Here is a 16,395-nt window from a genome sequence, read left to right as displayed (position 1 = left end):
TTGGACCTATCATTTTGGATAAAATAGAGACTTTTTAGAGACAAAAAAAAATTGGGGCACAGTCTCTAAAAAGCAACCTACTATCACCCCTGTCTTTAGGATCATTTCATGGAACAACTTGTGTTACTATTCATATTACATTTATACCTACAAACTGTCTTTAAAACCAGTGAGTTTGTTTTAATTTCCTAGATAACAAATTGATGAACAGCCTAAATTATGTTGAATTGTGTAGTGTTTTTTTTCTTTGCACTAAAGTGACCCTAATAACACAAGTTTGCAAAAGAAACTGAAGATTCTTGAAAAATGTTTTATCGCGCGTTTATATTATTTATTTCACTGAAACAACTTCAACTATCCTGCAAAAAAACTATTTGAAAATCGCCAGAATCTGCTCAAAATATTATTATGATATTTTTATTTTAATCCGTTACTTCAACCAATGATTTTTCAAGATATTACTATGGAAGTTCCAGAAACTTCTCAAGAAGTAGCACCAGGAACGCTCATGGCAATTTATCCTACAACATTCGCAGATATATTCAAGAATCTCATCGATACATTAAGAAATGCAATAGAAGATTGCTCCATTTATTTCTCTAATTATTAAAGAAGTTTCTTGTATGTATAATGTGCAAATGATAAATAGTTTAATTTATTTTTCAAACTTTCTGCATATCATATTGTTTCGCTTTTTTGTTTTAAACGTGGATAGGACAATCCTTTGACTGTCCTAACCATGTGTTTTTGTGCGTAGTACATGTCCTACCTGTCCTACCCACTTCCCGCGCCACTGCATGATATTTTTGGAATTTTTACACCAATGTCTTCTAATGTATTAATTTTTCATGGGTTTCATTGATCTTTGATACCGTAAAGATGCAGTATTAATTAAGAAGAATTAAATTTCTGAACAACACGTAAAATGTGTTATTCTTCTTGATATATGAAAGAAGTTTTTTGATGATCCACTTGCACACAAGGTAAAACTCAAATTACTCTTTTTAATGTTGCAAATTCATTGAACTAATCATTAAAATAACCAAAACGGCCGCTATGAAAAGCATTTCCGATCGTGTCCGGTATTAGGTGCCACCTTTTAATATTGACCAATTTGGTACTGAAATACATCAACAAAATGCAATTTTAAAATTAATATTTACATTTTCAAATTTATTTTTTACGCTGAAAAAAAAACGATAATATTTATTATAAATAGGCATCAAGACCTATAAAATAAATAGTGTTTGAATTACGATTTGTGCGGCTTAGTTGTCCGGTACTGATGGATCTCCCCCTACAGAATTCTTAGCAAGTCTACTTGGGAGCCCTGTGATTTATACCCTCAACCACAAAATTTGTTGCGAGCAATATAAGTCAAAATTTAGTACTATACCATTTAACTCTAGTGGAATTGAATGGTACAGTACTAAATTCGGTTTTTCGGTTTCTTTTGCACTTTGAAGTGGCTAATTTATACCTCCCAAAACCAGTGGCACGAAAATAAGTGCGATTATGAACTGGTTCATTCCCACTGTGCAATGTAAGTACTCGATCCATAAGAATCAAATCCAGTAAATAAACTTGCAACTTTATGGAATCAATTACAGCAGATAATCTCACTCTCATGAGCAACGAGCATTGAGTACTTGGGAGAATGTGACGTGTACCACTCGGATTTAGTTTTTAAATTTAGGATGAAACATAGCAATTCAAGGGAACTGGCACAGAGATCATGCACGCTTCCATTAGCATGGGAGATATTTTGAGTCCGACGATTTGTGACACAGGTGGCGTGAGTCACACCACACCGTGAAGGAGGTCTGTTGTTGTTGCTGCTGCTTTGCTTGGACATTAAACTCGTTAGGAAGATGGCTTTGCTATATGATATGGCATCTGGGGATAACACGTTTGCGCGGATGAAATGGAAGTACACTTCAGCTAGATATCTTTGTTCTGTACGGTTTTGTCTGACAATGACCGACAGCTATCAAGTTAAAAAGAGTTGGAAGGGTTATGATCGGGAAAGTGAGTGGCCTGCCACGTGATATGTGATGGTGTCAACGGACCGGGATGTTGAGAACATTTGGCGAAGTTAATGTTCTACTGATTTTACTGATAAGTGATAACCTCCACTTTTATCGCTTTCGCTTATTTTCGAATTTTCTAGGAAAAAAGGAATTGCAAAATTCGTTCTCATTAGATTTCGATCAATGATCGTCAATGTTTCGCAAGTTGTAACAAGCTTGATAAATTACAGTAGTGAACGAGGGCCCCTAGCAGTGATCGATGATAAAATAGTAGTTTACGGAACAAGTTGCAGAATGATGATTTTTACAGCACTGTTAAAATCGAGTTCTGCAACGAGTTACGTACAACGTTTTTTGCAATTTCGTAGAAGACCTCAATTGAGCATGAGCATGAGCATAATTGACCGCCCGCAGATGCTACTCCGTTATTGCAAGAACAGTTGTACTTACACAGGGAACCAACAGACGCAACTCGGGATCAGTAGCATCCTCAATGTATAAGTACTGGTGCTCTTATTAGTATAATAAACTATAACGGCGCCGGCTGTGTCCGAATTCAGGTCAATTTGGGGATGGGAGGGAAATGTTGACGTGTTACTTGCTTTATGGAAGCCGAGGAGTCCTCTGCACTTCCACAAGTAGACACTGGGAGTTTGGATATGGGGGAGGGATACGTTTTGGTAAACGATAAATATATAATTTGAAATAAATGCGCCTAACCGGATTCGCGATATTACTCGATAAACGCCGATCAAGTGTTCGTCACTCGCCCCAAGGAGCAAGAGACAAGATCAAAGGATCAAACACTACTAACGCGTTCCGCGACCCGCGATACTATTCCACCGTGCCACGCGAGCGGCGCGCAACACGATTGATCCTGCCCTCATTACCCACCCCCGTAGGAGCAAGCGTCAAGGTCGAAGGATCAAACAGAACTCCAATTTCGTAGAAGACCTCAATTTCTGAAAAAGCGTTGCGTAATGAATCATTACAGCACTGGTTTCAGTTGCGTAATGACTTTTCTCGCACTGCATAGTTCAGTGCAGTAAAGTAGGCCGTTTCATGACAGATTGGCATGATGAAAAACAGCCTATTACGAAAAACGTATTTTTTGCAATTTCTCATCGTAATAGGCTGTTTTTAATCACGCCAATCTATCATGAAACGGCCTACTTTCCTGTACTGAAGAATGCAGTGCGGGAATAGTCATTACCTAACTGAAACCAGTGCTGTAATGATTCATTACGCAACGCTTTCTTGGCTGGGGTCCAACTTTCATGTTTATAAAATGTTTTAGAAACAAACTGAGACTGACTTAAGCACAACCCGAAACTTTGACGAATATTCTTCAAACTTTTCTCTAAGAATATGGTCAGATTTGAGGATTTTCAAGCATCGAATAGAATTCCAAAAGTAAGCTCCTTCAGTACAACTTTGGCCATACAATAGACTGAAACTGAAACCTAATTCCAAAAATTAAGAGTGCGCTCAATCGCTTGCATCACTCATTGCGCATTCCACACTCATTCAAATCAAATTGCATCGCCATCTATTACTCATCTTTGGCTACCATCACCACCCGCGACGATATTATATTATAGCACGAAAAAAGGAGCTCACTTCCATAAATAATGGCAGAGGAAACATTTTGCATAAATGAATGCATGATCTCCAGCCAGACGAGCGGTACAATCCTATCTTTGCTGCTATGTCTGCCACACTTAACTCTTCCGCAGTTATTCCTCTCTCAACTTCACTTGGTTTCCGATTTCCTTCCATCCGCGCAGAATAAGGCGTGAAACCGATCCCCGATACCACATCGACTTCTCCAAACGAGACACTATAGGGGAATATGGTCTAAAATGCACTTTAGGACTTCCCCATGAGTTTTCTCTGTTGCATGGGAACTCTTATCTATCTATCTTCTATAGAAAAAAATAGAATGGTGTTTGAATGTCACGAAATGGCTTGGAAACGGGCCATTGAACGTGATTCTTTCACTGTTGCAATCAAAAATGGTTTCGACGTGTTTGTGGAAAGTAAAAGTCCAGAAAAGTCTCTTTGCATGTGACTTTGTCGTAGCTTTTTTCGAAAGCCTACTTGATGGCAAGATAAAGTTTTCCGGAACAGCTAGTTCCTTAATAAAAAAAAGTCTTAAAGCTTACAACTTAGGCAAAAAGTAAAAAAAAATGATGAATTTCGTCGGGAAACTTAAGGATATTGCGTGAGTTTATCTTCAAGACTTGAAGTAGCAATTCCTGGGTAAACATATTTTAAAATCGTTTGGCTAAGAATACATATTGAATCGTTTTTGGAAAGATTCAATGAGTCGAGCCATTTTACCCCATTAGTACGTATTGAGCCATGTTCCTCTACATAGTCCACCGTCGCCGAAGCCCAGCCAACAACGTCCCGACTTGTTCCGCTTTTTGTGTGTTATCGCGAAAGGAAGTGCACAACTAACTTGCTGCTGGCGGCTGCCCGTTTTTTTTTATGTTAGTAGAACGTGCTTCCAGCACTGAGCAAGCAGTGTTGTACCTCTATTATGGTGTTGAATGCTAGGGTAGAGGCGTATGGTTTCAACCTATAAATGAAACTTTTTTTTGGTGGTATGTCATTTGGCATAAAGTCGTTTGGCATAAAGCCGTTTGGTATAAAGTCGTTTGGCATAATGGTCATTTGGCATAAATCCGTTTGGCATAACGGTCGTTTGGCATAATGGTCGTTTGGCATAATAATCGTTTGGCATAATAAGTCTGAAACCAAGAATTTCTTAAGATGAGATTCGTTTTTACGTTTCTTTTGAATTTTTCTGATGACATTAGGCTTGTTGCGGAGTCAATAATTGACAATAATTGATACAAAATGTCACTTTATTCAATAATCATATGCTCTTGAATAAACTAAAGCATATAAGAAAAGTTATTGTCAATAATATTTTATAATTTATGCAGAAATTACCTTTCTTTAAAATATTAATTTTTCTTTTGAGTTCCGCTATTGGAATATTTTTTTGCACTGAAGATTTTGATAGATTTAGCACTAATTTACCCTTCTTTCAAACATTGGATTTCTTTTAAATGTGATGTAACCAAATTATAGGCATAAAAACTGTTGATTTGAAATTGAAACAAATTTTACCTTCTTTTATACATAGGCTGTTCTTTTAAGAGTGGGGATGAACCAGCCTCGGGCTGAATTTCCCCTTAATAAAGAGTCAATCAATCTTTTAAGATTTCGTTGTTCCCAACTGACAAAATGGCAGCAATTGATGACATTGATCAGCTCAAGTTATCAGCGAAAAGAGAAATCGATTACTGTAGTTACTTTAATGGGTTGTGCTACTTTTCCCGTAATGTCAGTTCCCCGAATGTCGTTACCCCGAACGCCAGTATCCCGAATACCAGTTCCCAGAATATCCCGCTTTAACAAAAAGTCCACTTTCCCGAAAAGTTTGTGTCACTCATACTTGTCGTAACTTTAAACATTTCAGGGTGGTGAACGAACTGGCCATCTGATATGCACCCTTCTTTATTTATTTGGTGGTTCTTTCGAGTTCTACCGTCCTCAATATGTTTGCCAACATGTGTATAGCCAAGAATGACAGAATACCTACTTCTTTTGATTGTTTATCGTTCTTGCTCGTTCACCTTCCAGCCACTAAAGACTATTATAGCACCTTTTCAAACTGCATCACTTTTCGGGGAAACGAGTAATTCTAGGAACTGGCATTCGGGGAACCGACATTCAGAGAAACGACATTCGGGGAAAAGTAGGACAAGAGCTATGATTCTGAACGCAATTTTTGATGTCTTTTCGTTTTATTATGCCGCAATAGTTTTTGGCGTCCAATCTTCTATTGATTTAATCATATATTTTGCCTTCTTCTAAAAATAGGCTGTTCTTTATATTTATACTGTTTTAAATTTTATTATTCAGTCAAGCTAAATGTTCACCATTTATATATTTCGCAATTCTTGCAAGATGTGCTGTTAGAATAATAATTACTTTAAAACCTGTAAATATTCAACATATTTTTTTGCAAACACAAGATCTACTTTCAAGATATGCTGGAAAAATATTGTTTTAATCACACATTTTCCCTCCTTTCGATAATAGCCAGTGTTTTTGATGTACACTTTCAAAATTAAAATTTATATTGAATGTGTTGTTCATTTGAGTTATGTTGTGAGAAGATATTTAGTGTTACAGCCTTAAACATTTTAAACGAAAAAAAATCTGCTCTTTTATATAGGCTATATTTGCATTATGCTGCAATAATAGATCTCTGGATAAGAGTTTTTAATATTTTGCAAATAAATGTTTCCTTCTTCTACCAAGTAAATTTCATCAAGTATTACGTACAAACTGGAACAGAGCTTGATCTGCAGCAAAATATGTGCATTCCCTATATTAATAACTGCGAACTTTCTTTGCCAATTTACTATTTTCAATTATCTATATCGCAACAATTCAAAAATACTTTATGTTCTGGGATGTGAAGAAAATTATTGTTCCGAAAAGATCTTCCACCAGACCCGTCACGAGTTTTATTTAGTTATGCTCTCTAATGTCACTACAATTTATGACATTCATAGCTTGGATTATCTCTGAACGACCACCACGCTCATTGAGAAACTACAAAAAAATTTGCTATGGGCTCAGTGGTGTTGATCTCGGTGAAAGATTCGTAAATGCCGATATTAATTCTTACTCAATCATTATGCCAAACGACTATTATGCCAAACGGCCATTATGCCAAACGACCATTATGCCAAACGACCATTATGCCAAACAACTTTATGCCAAACGGCTTTATGCCAAACGGGGTACAATCCTTTTTATTGGGTTAGCGAGCAGGGATGCCAGATGGTTTTTTTTTCTATATCTTCCCATTACACAGAAAAATGTTGTCCACTGTCTTCTATCTCGAAATTTACAATTATCAAGGCAACTATATTTACTGATTTAAATAAAGTCCAATGCTTAGGCGAAAATTGGTTTATATATTGATCATCGTATAATAGTGGACAAATTACAGGGAGGTACAATTATAAGGAAAATGAATTGTTTTTCTTATGTTTCGAATCAATTCGTACGAGTAAATGAATGTAGCTCTATCATGTGAATGTGATTTACTGAACACAAAAGGTTTCATGTAAAACGGTGTATAATCTGCTATGGCTAGAACTGGCGTATGGCAAAAACCAGTGCTTCTACCCTAATCGTATTAAGGAAGAGGAGAACTTTCAAAGTTTAAGCATCGGAAAAAGTGGATATTTATGAGGAATTCCAGTTATAATTCACTTGAAGTATTCCGGGAAAACTCTAAAATTACAAGATGTCTATGTTGGAGATTATTCTGGGAAGTCATCGATATGGGAATGGCTATGGCATTTTTTTCAAACATTCTATCCAGAAACTATAAGTGGTTTCCTCTAGTTATTCTACTTTGAAGTTATTCCTGGAATCTATGGTTTATACAAGGGATTCCAGGAAAAAATATTCCTGGGATTTGTTCCAGGTCCTATCCCGTTTATATATAATTTCTCTAGAACTTTTTCCACAGATTCAACCATAAATTCCTCCTTGGAAAATCCTTCAGGTAGCATTATTCTAGAAGTTGATTCAAAGCTTCCACTACAAATTATTCAGAATTTCCTCTACTGATTCCTTCAAAGACTAATCGAAGAAAATCCTCAAGTTATTTCGTCAGTAGTTCTTCTGGGTTTACTCCAAGGCTGTCTTCAAGAATTCCTCTAGAGATTGCCATTACAGTTTTTTCTAAGATTCCTCAAGGAAGGCAATTCCATTACCCAGGAATCAGATCACGAGCTCTTTCAGATACTTCTAAAGGGATTCCTCAAAATGTTCATCACCAAAAATTCTCCCAAGGAATTTTTTCAGCGATTGCTCTTGTATTTTTTTTTTCTACAGATTCCTCCAGGGATTTATACAAAAACCCCAAGAATTGATTAAGTATTCTTCGAAACTTCAAGAATTTCTAAACAGACTCTATTAGGATTTTTTCTGTGATTCTTCCAGAAATCCTATCATATCCCTATTGCTTGTAGTGATTTCCCTAGGAATTCCTTTAGAGATTCCATTTGCAATTTTTTGAGAGTTTCGGTACTGTTCTAAGGAATCTGTAGTACATTCTTTAAAAAAAATTCACCAATATTTCCTTCAAAGATTATTCAGAAGGGACCCTACGAGACATTCGTAATGGAATATGTGCAGGAATGACTTCAATAATCAACTAGAAATTTATCCGTGGATTCCAAAAGGATTCCAGTATTTCTTGAAGGATTTCACCAGGACCTTAAAGATTAAATTTTCTTTGGGAATTCCCTCAGGGATTCCTGGAAGAATTCCTGTTTTGAATTCTAGGAGGAACTCTTGATAGAGCCGTTGGATGATATACTGGTGAATTCCCAAATCACTGAAAACCTTATAAGAAATTTATGTTAAAATTGCTGGAGGAATTCCTGAGAACTTTCAAGAATCCCTGGAGATATTCCGCGAGAAATCCTTTGAAATCCACTCCTGAAGAACTTCTTGAAACTTCTTGAACTTTGTAGAACTTCTGATGAAATCCCCGGAAGAATTTCCCATAAGATTTCTGATAAAATCCCTAGAGGTAATCCTTATAATATTCCTAGAAGAAATGTTGATGGAATTCCTCTAGCAAATTTCTGATAAAATCTCTAGAGGAATTCCTGATAGAATCTTATGAGGATTTCCATGTGAAATTTCAGAAGTTACTCTTGTTGGAATCCCTGGTGGAACTTCTTATGGAATCCCCAGAAGAACTCTGATGAAAGCCCTAAAGGTACTGCGGTAGAATCCCTATAGGAACCCCTGATGGAATCCCTGGAGGAACTCCTTATGATATTCCTAGAAGAAATATTGAGGGAACTCCACGAGGAATGCCTGATATAATTTCTGGAGGAATCCCAAAGTATAAAATAGATTGATAGATGTTAAAATTGAATTCCAAATCACTATCATTTCCTGGCAATTTGGTGAAATATTTCAACCAAATCACTATACAAAAACAGTGTGTTCGGAATATGAGTCTGTTTGGAATTTGAGACAAAACGGTATCTCGATATCGAGTTAGAGAACCATAGTAAAAAGTGGTTTTCATGGCTAACTCGATGGTTCCTTGGATCGCATTTGAACTGGTTTTGTGTTCTATAACTCGATACCTTCTTAACTCGATGGTCTTTTCAATAGGTAGGGAGAGTTGAGTTTTGGGAATAATAAATCAAAACAGTTCGTCTTACACAATACATTGTCCCCCCCGCAACGAACAGTATTTTAAATTTTCATGTTCCATTACCATACTTCTTCTCCTAAAAGAAACTGTGCGACTGTGCGCGCTTTTCATATGACACCGCCCTACTGGCACCGTACACCGTCAGAAGCAACAGTTTCTTCGGCTTCTTTCACTGAGTGTCGTCTACTTTGTTCTTCCCATGGGGCCAAGCTCCCGACAGCGAGTCAACACAATTCACAACAACATGGCACTTACCATCGACACCAACATCTGGATCTCCGTCTGAAGAGTAGTGGCGGTGATGAGTCAACCCTAGGGTAATGGTGCTCGAACAAAGTAGCACCAGAGGCACCCATCGCAGTAGGCTCCTTCTACAGGTTATGATCCTTCCGGGTGTCATCTCCAAAGCCTACTGGGTTCTTTACGGCGAAATGGAGCCGGTGACAAAGGAGCTTCTGTACGCAGGTTAGCCTTAGCAGTTGGAGACAAAGGTTAGTAAGGTGGCGTCCATTTATTACGTAACGCTAAAATTGAAAATTATGGACCCCCTCCCACGTAACGCTTTTTGTATGAAAAATTTTAAATTTTTGTATGAGCCGTAACGCTTGAGCCTACTCCTCCCCTCCCCCTAGGGCGTTACTTAATTGTCGCTTAATTAGATATTGTTTTCCATACAAAATGCCCAACCTGTGCTTATGGTAGTTCGAATTGGTTGAAACTTGAATGAAGAACTACAAATAACCTGAAGTTTTATCTGGATTTTCATTTCAATTTTCATTAAATTTCAATATTGTTTTAAAGAATTTCAGAGGGTTGTTCAAAGACATAAATAAGTAACCGATATATTTTTTTTAATTTTAATTCCAAAACAACTAGTTTTGGGTGATTAGTTTGTTCAACAAAGTTGTTCACTTTCAGAAATTACGTTAATTTTAAGAACACATCAACCAGTAGTGCCGTAGTGTGTGGGTGGTAAGGTTGATCCCCGCTAAGAGTGCCAGCCTTCAGGGGGCGCTGAAATGAGTGAAATATCTGGCGTAATTACGAACGAAACATATCTAAGGGCACCTTGTCACAATTTCGAAAGAAATTTGTAGGTCTATAAATATCCTACGAAACTGAAGATTTTTTTTTAAATTGCTTTATGCAGAAAGCATTTTAAAATATGGGAAAATTGATGATTTCTGAGCAAAATTCTTGGAGTTATTAATAAAATCTCATTTAAAGTTCACCATTTGAAGTAATTCTTCATAGCATTGGAGATTGCTCAAACATCTAATTTGAAATGATCGATTTGATCAGAATAATCAATGGATTTCAACCAAATCACTATATACTTCCATAGAATCCTGAGTACTATTCTTCTTTCTTTCTGCTTTTGAGTCCTGGGACTGGAACAAAACCTGCTTTTTATCTTAGTGTTCTTACGAGCACTTGCACAGTTATTAACTGAGAGAATTCTTTGCCATTTGACCATTTTTGCATGTGTATATTGTGTGGCATGTACAATTATAGGTACTCTATGCCTAGTAGGCGTGTTTATTTTTCAGGGTACTATAGGGTGTTTTGACTGGTCTTCATTATGTTTTTAATATAATTTGTCAAAAAATCTCGTAAAAAGCTATATATTTTTGCAGTTTGTTATACAACTTCCGATTAAAATTTTATTAGTTTTTGTACCTAATTTGATTTTTTCATTTCATTAAAGGCAGTTTTCATTTCATGAAAAGACAGTCGAAACATCCTAGTATCTTCGGTGTCAACAAAAGAAAAGCGAAAATACTTTTATTATTTTTTTAAAGTAATTTTAGTGGTTTCAGGAAGGCATTTTGGTAGAAACGTCAAAAAACATAAAATCGGTTTGATACACCTCTAAAGTTTTATCAAATTGTTATTTGTCAAAATCATTTTTTAATAAATTAGTTCTTGATTTGATGTTGCACGAAGAATCGTCGAATTCTTTTTTCAAAAGTGTACAGGCGTATCGCACTGAGAAGTCGAGAAAATTTTCTTTACGAAAAGACGACCGGCGGGATTTGAACCCACGACCCTCATGCTGAATAGCTTTGTGCTACAGTTAGCTCGGACCCTAATTTAATACTATCTTGGTAACGGTCCAAACAGAAATCTCACTGTAAATTGGATGCAGTTGTTATAGACTCAAAATAAAATAAATAACATTCTATCTATAGAGTTGCTATAAAATTTTTACCAAGGTTACACAAAGTGACAGACAGAATCACATAATCCTTGGCGTCATTCTAACAAGAGACTAGAAATTACTCTGAGCAGATCTTCGTAAGAATGTTTTGCACTAATCGACAATCATTTGACCTTACTGAAATTTAAAGATAAAGCATGATAAAGACTTATTTTGCACTAACAAATTCGTAGTTTTTATCACTTCGACAATTGTTTTAAAACAATAAAATTATTTGTTTGTTTTCATTATTGCTTATGGCTACTTTCATACATTTTCTTGTTATGAATGTATGAATTTTGGACAAGCTTATCAACACATTTTTTTATTGTTAGTAGATTTGATAATAAAACTTGCTGATTATTTTATAAAGCTTTTTTGAACTAGATTAACTGATCATTTGTTTTGAACTGTTACCCGACCAGTGAGTACAACAAAATGATATGACGATTATATCAAATTCAGTTTTATTTTTATAATTCAATTCAAAAATTGTATTCCATAACCAAATTATAACATATTTTTAGGGGACGGACCTGTGGCAGTAATTATTACTCACGCCTTCCACGCTGAGGACCTGGGATCAAATCCCATCCCCGAGATAATCACTTATGACAAAAAGGTGATAGCGATGACTTCCTTCATAAGGGAAGCAATGCCGTTGGTCCCGAGATGAACTGGCCCAGGGTTAAAAATCTCATTAATATAGATAAAAAAAATAACATAATTTGATCTGGAAGCAGTTGCTTATAACGTGGTAAATAAAAACCCGGACGGTACCAATATCCGGACACTTTAATTATATTAAAAAAGTGGAGTTAAACTAAAGTGATAATACGTTGAATTGTAAACATTAAAATTAAACAAAAATTTCATGCTGTTACACAGATGTCCGGATTTTGATTCAAAAGTGTCTGGATTTTGAAACATCGTTTGTATCAGGTTTCCGGATTTATAGACAAGACAAGCTCTAATATTTGAATTATTTTCATGTCAAAATCATAGTTTTGACCAAAAAATTTCATCATTTTGTAAGATCTTGCTTGAAACAATATTGCACTAAGGATTTTTTGAAAAAAAAAAACACACTCGTATCAGAGTTTGAAGATTTGCGTTGTCTTATGCGTCCGGTTATTGATGCATCGTGGTACACGGTCAGTTATATTTCATGTTGATAAAATAACAAATTTTATTATAATTCAGCTATGAAAAATAACACAATAAGTTAAATTTTGGTTGATATAAAACATATTGAGTAATATTTTTGTTTTAATTATTGTTGTTTTAACTACTAACCAGCCAAAATTTTAACATATTTTGTTAGAAAATAGTTACAAACTCTGTAACATGTTAGAGATGAACTGTTGGCAAGAAAGTGTCTTTAATAAAAATAATGATAATGGTGCTCATTTTATAAAGTGGACACTTTGTTTATGCAGTAACTTTATTATTTATTGATAAAATCGTAATCGGTTTTCTGTGCATCGTTCAACTATTGTTCAACAATGCTATGAAAATATAAGATCTTACAAAATGCTGTTGGTTGAAAAGCTATATAGTTTTTCCAAAAACTCCTAAGACGGTAGTTCTTCAAAGTTGAACATTATGTTTCGCAAAACAAAAATCCTAATTTTTTTGAACAAATTGTATGTTTGTATTCTTTACTATTCTACTAAAGGTAGGGGGAGATCCCCCAGTACCGGACACTTAAGCCACTAAATTCATAATTCGAAAAATATTGGTTTTATGTGCTCGTGTTACCCATTTCTGATAAATATTATCATTTTTATTGTGTACAAAAATAATTTTGAAAATATAAGTATGAATTTTGACATTGCATTTTGATGGTGTATTTTAGTACCAAATTGATCGATCTTGAAAGGTGGCACCCAATACCGGACACAATCTGGAAATGCCTCGAATTCTGTAAATTTGAACATCATTGAATGTGTTTACTTTAGAAATAGTATATAATTACCAATTCAATGCATTTGCAACATTTACAAAAACAATTTGAGTATATCGTAGTTTGCAAGATGTCCATCAAAAACCTCTTTCTTATATGATGAAAAATAGCACATTTTACGATGTTGTTCTGAATGTTCATTTTTCCTAATTTTATTGCATGTTTGATACCATGATCGACGGAATCCATGAAAAATGAATGTATTTTGAGACACTCGTGCAATAATTACAAAGATATCATATAACAAATAAGGCTGTCCGAAACTGGGGGACAGGAGGTGCTTAAACAAAATTGTAATTTGTCCATATTTAGTCCAATTATGGTACAAAATACATTCATACTATCAAATTAGGATCATGTTCGAATATGCTTGCGTGATCCAAAGTATTTTTTTCATATTCAAAATAATTACTAAATAGGCTCAAAATTAAGGCAATACGTCAAATTTTTTGAAATTTTCAATCTTTTGTACTTTTTTAAAAAGGCATGCATATTTCAAGGATGTGTTATTCTACGCAAACATAAGTCTCCATAATAGCTTCCTTTACTACTAATACACCATCTTGATTGGACGATGATTTATCAATGTTCTGACTTTGTCCGGTATTGGGTGCTGTCCGGTACTGGGGGATCTCCCCCTATAGCTTTAAAAAAAAATCAATTACATTCCGCAATTCTCTGACATTAGATAACTTTAGTGATGGCCAAATTTGTTGATACACCACCCTTTCACTCCCAGCAAAAGAGAAAAGTAAAAAGCGTGTTCAAAACTAGTTTGGATTACTAAAGAAACTATATATGTATAAACGAGAGCTAAATCGCGAGTTTAAACCACAGTTTTAAGTATAAATTTTACTGTTTATGCTAGCTTTACCAAAAAGTCTCATACTTTTAAAATCATGTACGCATATTTATCGATCTAAAGCAAATTGTAAACGGGTTTCTCCGAATATTTCAATTGGTAATTTCAGAATAACATATTACGAAAATGATATGTGGAAAATAAAATCGATTTGATTACAGCAGTGTTGCCAATGTGGATGATTGTCAAGGTAGTTTGAAAGGTATTCTAAGAATAAAGCAATTGTGTTTCTATTGTGCTTTAAATGTGACGTGGGGACTAAATGAAGGCGTTCGTTATTTTTCACATTAATACTATATTAGCACTTCATCCAGGACTTACTTTTAACTAAAAAATTCTACTCATATCAGATTCCTTCAAATTTAAAATATTTTTCTCTAAAAAATGCAAGGGAAACATTAAATTATTATATCGGTAAAAGTGTTTCACCAAAAATAACTTGATTTTTTCCAGCAGACTTCTGATTGATGATACATTCGAAGAACAAGCCTTTTTTGAAAATAAAAAAATATAAATTTGTCGAATTTTCCAGCTATATTCTTACAATCATTGATTTTGATAACCTCTAAAAATCGACCGTATCAATCGTTGTTCCATATTAGAGTGAAATTTAATTATTTTAGATCATTTTTATTATCACAACATTGTACAATACTAGTCAAACGATGTACAAAAAACGATTGAAATTTTATTGATAAATTAAAAAGATACAACATGCACAAGGGTCCACTTTATAAAATGAACAGTCCTTAATCTCTGTAACAATCATGTTGTAATTTACTGGTCGGGTATACGATCAGTCTAAACATTAGACAAAAAATAAAAATGATTGGAAGAATTTGTTCAAGACCATATAATAAACTTGGTAATCATCAAAACAAGAGACACTTTTTATGAATATCTTCAGAAAAATATATCTTCGATAATATCCAATCATTCTCAGACAGTTCTTATGCAAGAAATATAAGCTTCTTGCTAAAGTGTAATCAAGAGTTTTTTGTATTCTAACTTGCAATTAAAATATCATACTACTTTTGAGGATTTGGATGACACGACACATTATTAATGAAGGCGTCAAAGAATCAGAAACAAGTTGTTTTTTTATGGCATGTGCTGAACTTTCCAAGTAATCAATGTGTTGTATCAGTGTTGTGAGAAATTTAAATTCTCATAACTCACGATTGAATTTTTTCAAGCGTGAGTTTTCTATCACGCAACTCAACAGTAAAAAAATCATGGATCAGTTGGCTCATCTGTTGGACTCATTGTCTCATTCCACAGTTTACTCGCACAAAGCAATAATTTCTTGTTAGTTTGATAGAATCATAGTAATTCACCGGAGCACCTGGTTTTTTTTCACAGTTTCAATAAGACAATAGGCCTATTCATAAGACGTTTAAAATCAGCTGATCTGGAAACTATTTGGCAGTTCTTCTATGAAAATGTCAGACCCGCGTTAGCACTGGTCCTCCACCGATGAAAACAAATGCATATACAGATCTGTTACATGAAAAGGCCTATCCATGAGCTGTAATCAGCTGGTTTTTTGCTTACCATGAGCTTATGACGTTTCACGATCGGAGTGACCGTTGGATTACAAAGGGAAATGTAAGCTACGATAAGACTCGCATGCCTTGTTTACCCTGCCATTTCAGTTGCATGCACACTTTTAGCTGTCAGTCCTATCAAGGAAAGTCCTCATGGTTAGCTTTATTTCAATTTGTACATTTGACACGTGTTGTCAGTCCTATCAAGGAAAGTCCTCATGATTAGCTTTATTTCAATTTGTACATTTGACACGTGTTTCGTCCAAGGGTGGAGGGCGGCTTTCAAATGGGAGTAACATTGAAAAGCCGCCAACCTAAGGCCAGAACCAGTTTTAAAGCTTAACGCGGAAAAGTAAAAATCATTATTCGCAAAATGACAGGTAATCAATGCGCTTGAAACATATTGTTTACAAGCAGCAAGCAGTCATTTGCTACGTGCTACTGTAGAGCGCTGTTGGCAATTATTATTATTAACTTTATTTACGAGACTTTCAGCCCGTGGCTGGTT

At 35.1% G+C, this 16,395-nt stretch overlaps 1 protein-coding gene across 4 annotated transcripts in view; it reads right to left on the bottom strand.

The window, feature by feature from the left end:
• Window positions 1-16,395, bottom strand: part of LOC5564193 (zinc metalloproteinase-disintegrin-like EoMP06) — a 37,358-nt gene that overhangs the window by 10,735 nt on the left and 10,228 nt on the right. For all 4 annotated transcript variants that reach the window (XM_021837935.1, XM_001648484.2, XM_021837936.1 and 1 more), the window contains exon 2: window positions 9,568-9,783. In XM_021837935.1, coding sequence (XP_021693627.1) covers window positions 9,568-9,712 — 145 coding nt within the window. In that variant the 5' untranslated portion in view covers window positions 9,713-9,783. The remainder of the gene's footprint in view (window positions 1-9,567; window positions 9,784-16,395) is intronic.

The sequence above is a fragment of the Aedes aegypti genome, chromosome 1, assembly GCF_002204515.2.
Source record: "Aedes aegypti strain LVP_AGWG chromosome 1, AaegL5.0 Primary Assembly, whole genome shotgun sequence".
NCBI classification, from domain to species: domain Eukaryota; kingdom Metazoa; phylum Arthropoda; class Insecta; order Diptera; family Culicidae; genus Aedes; species Aedes aegypti.
The sequence above is the reverse complement of the archived record's forward strand: the minus strand, read 5'-3'. Positions and strand labels throughout refer to the sequence as shown.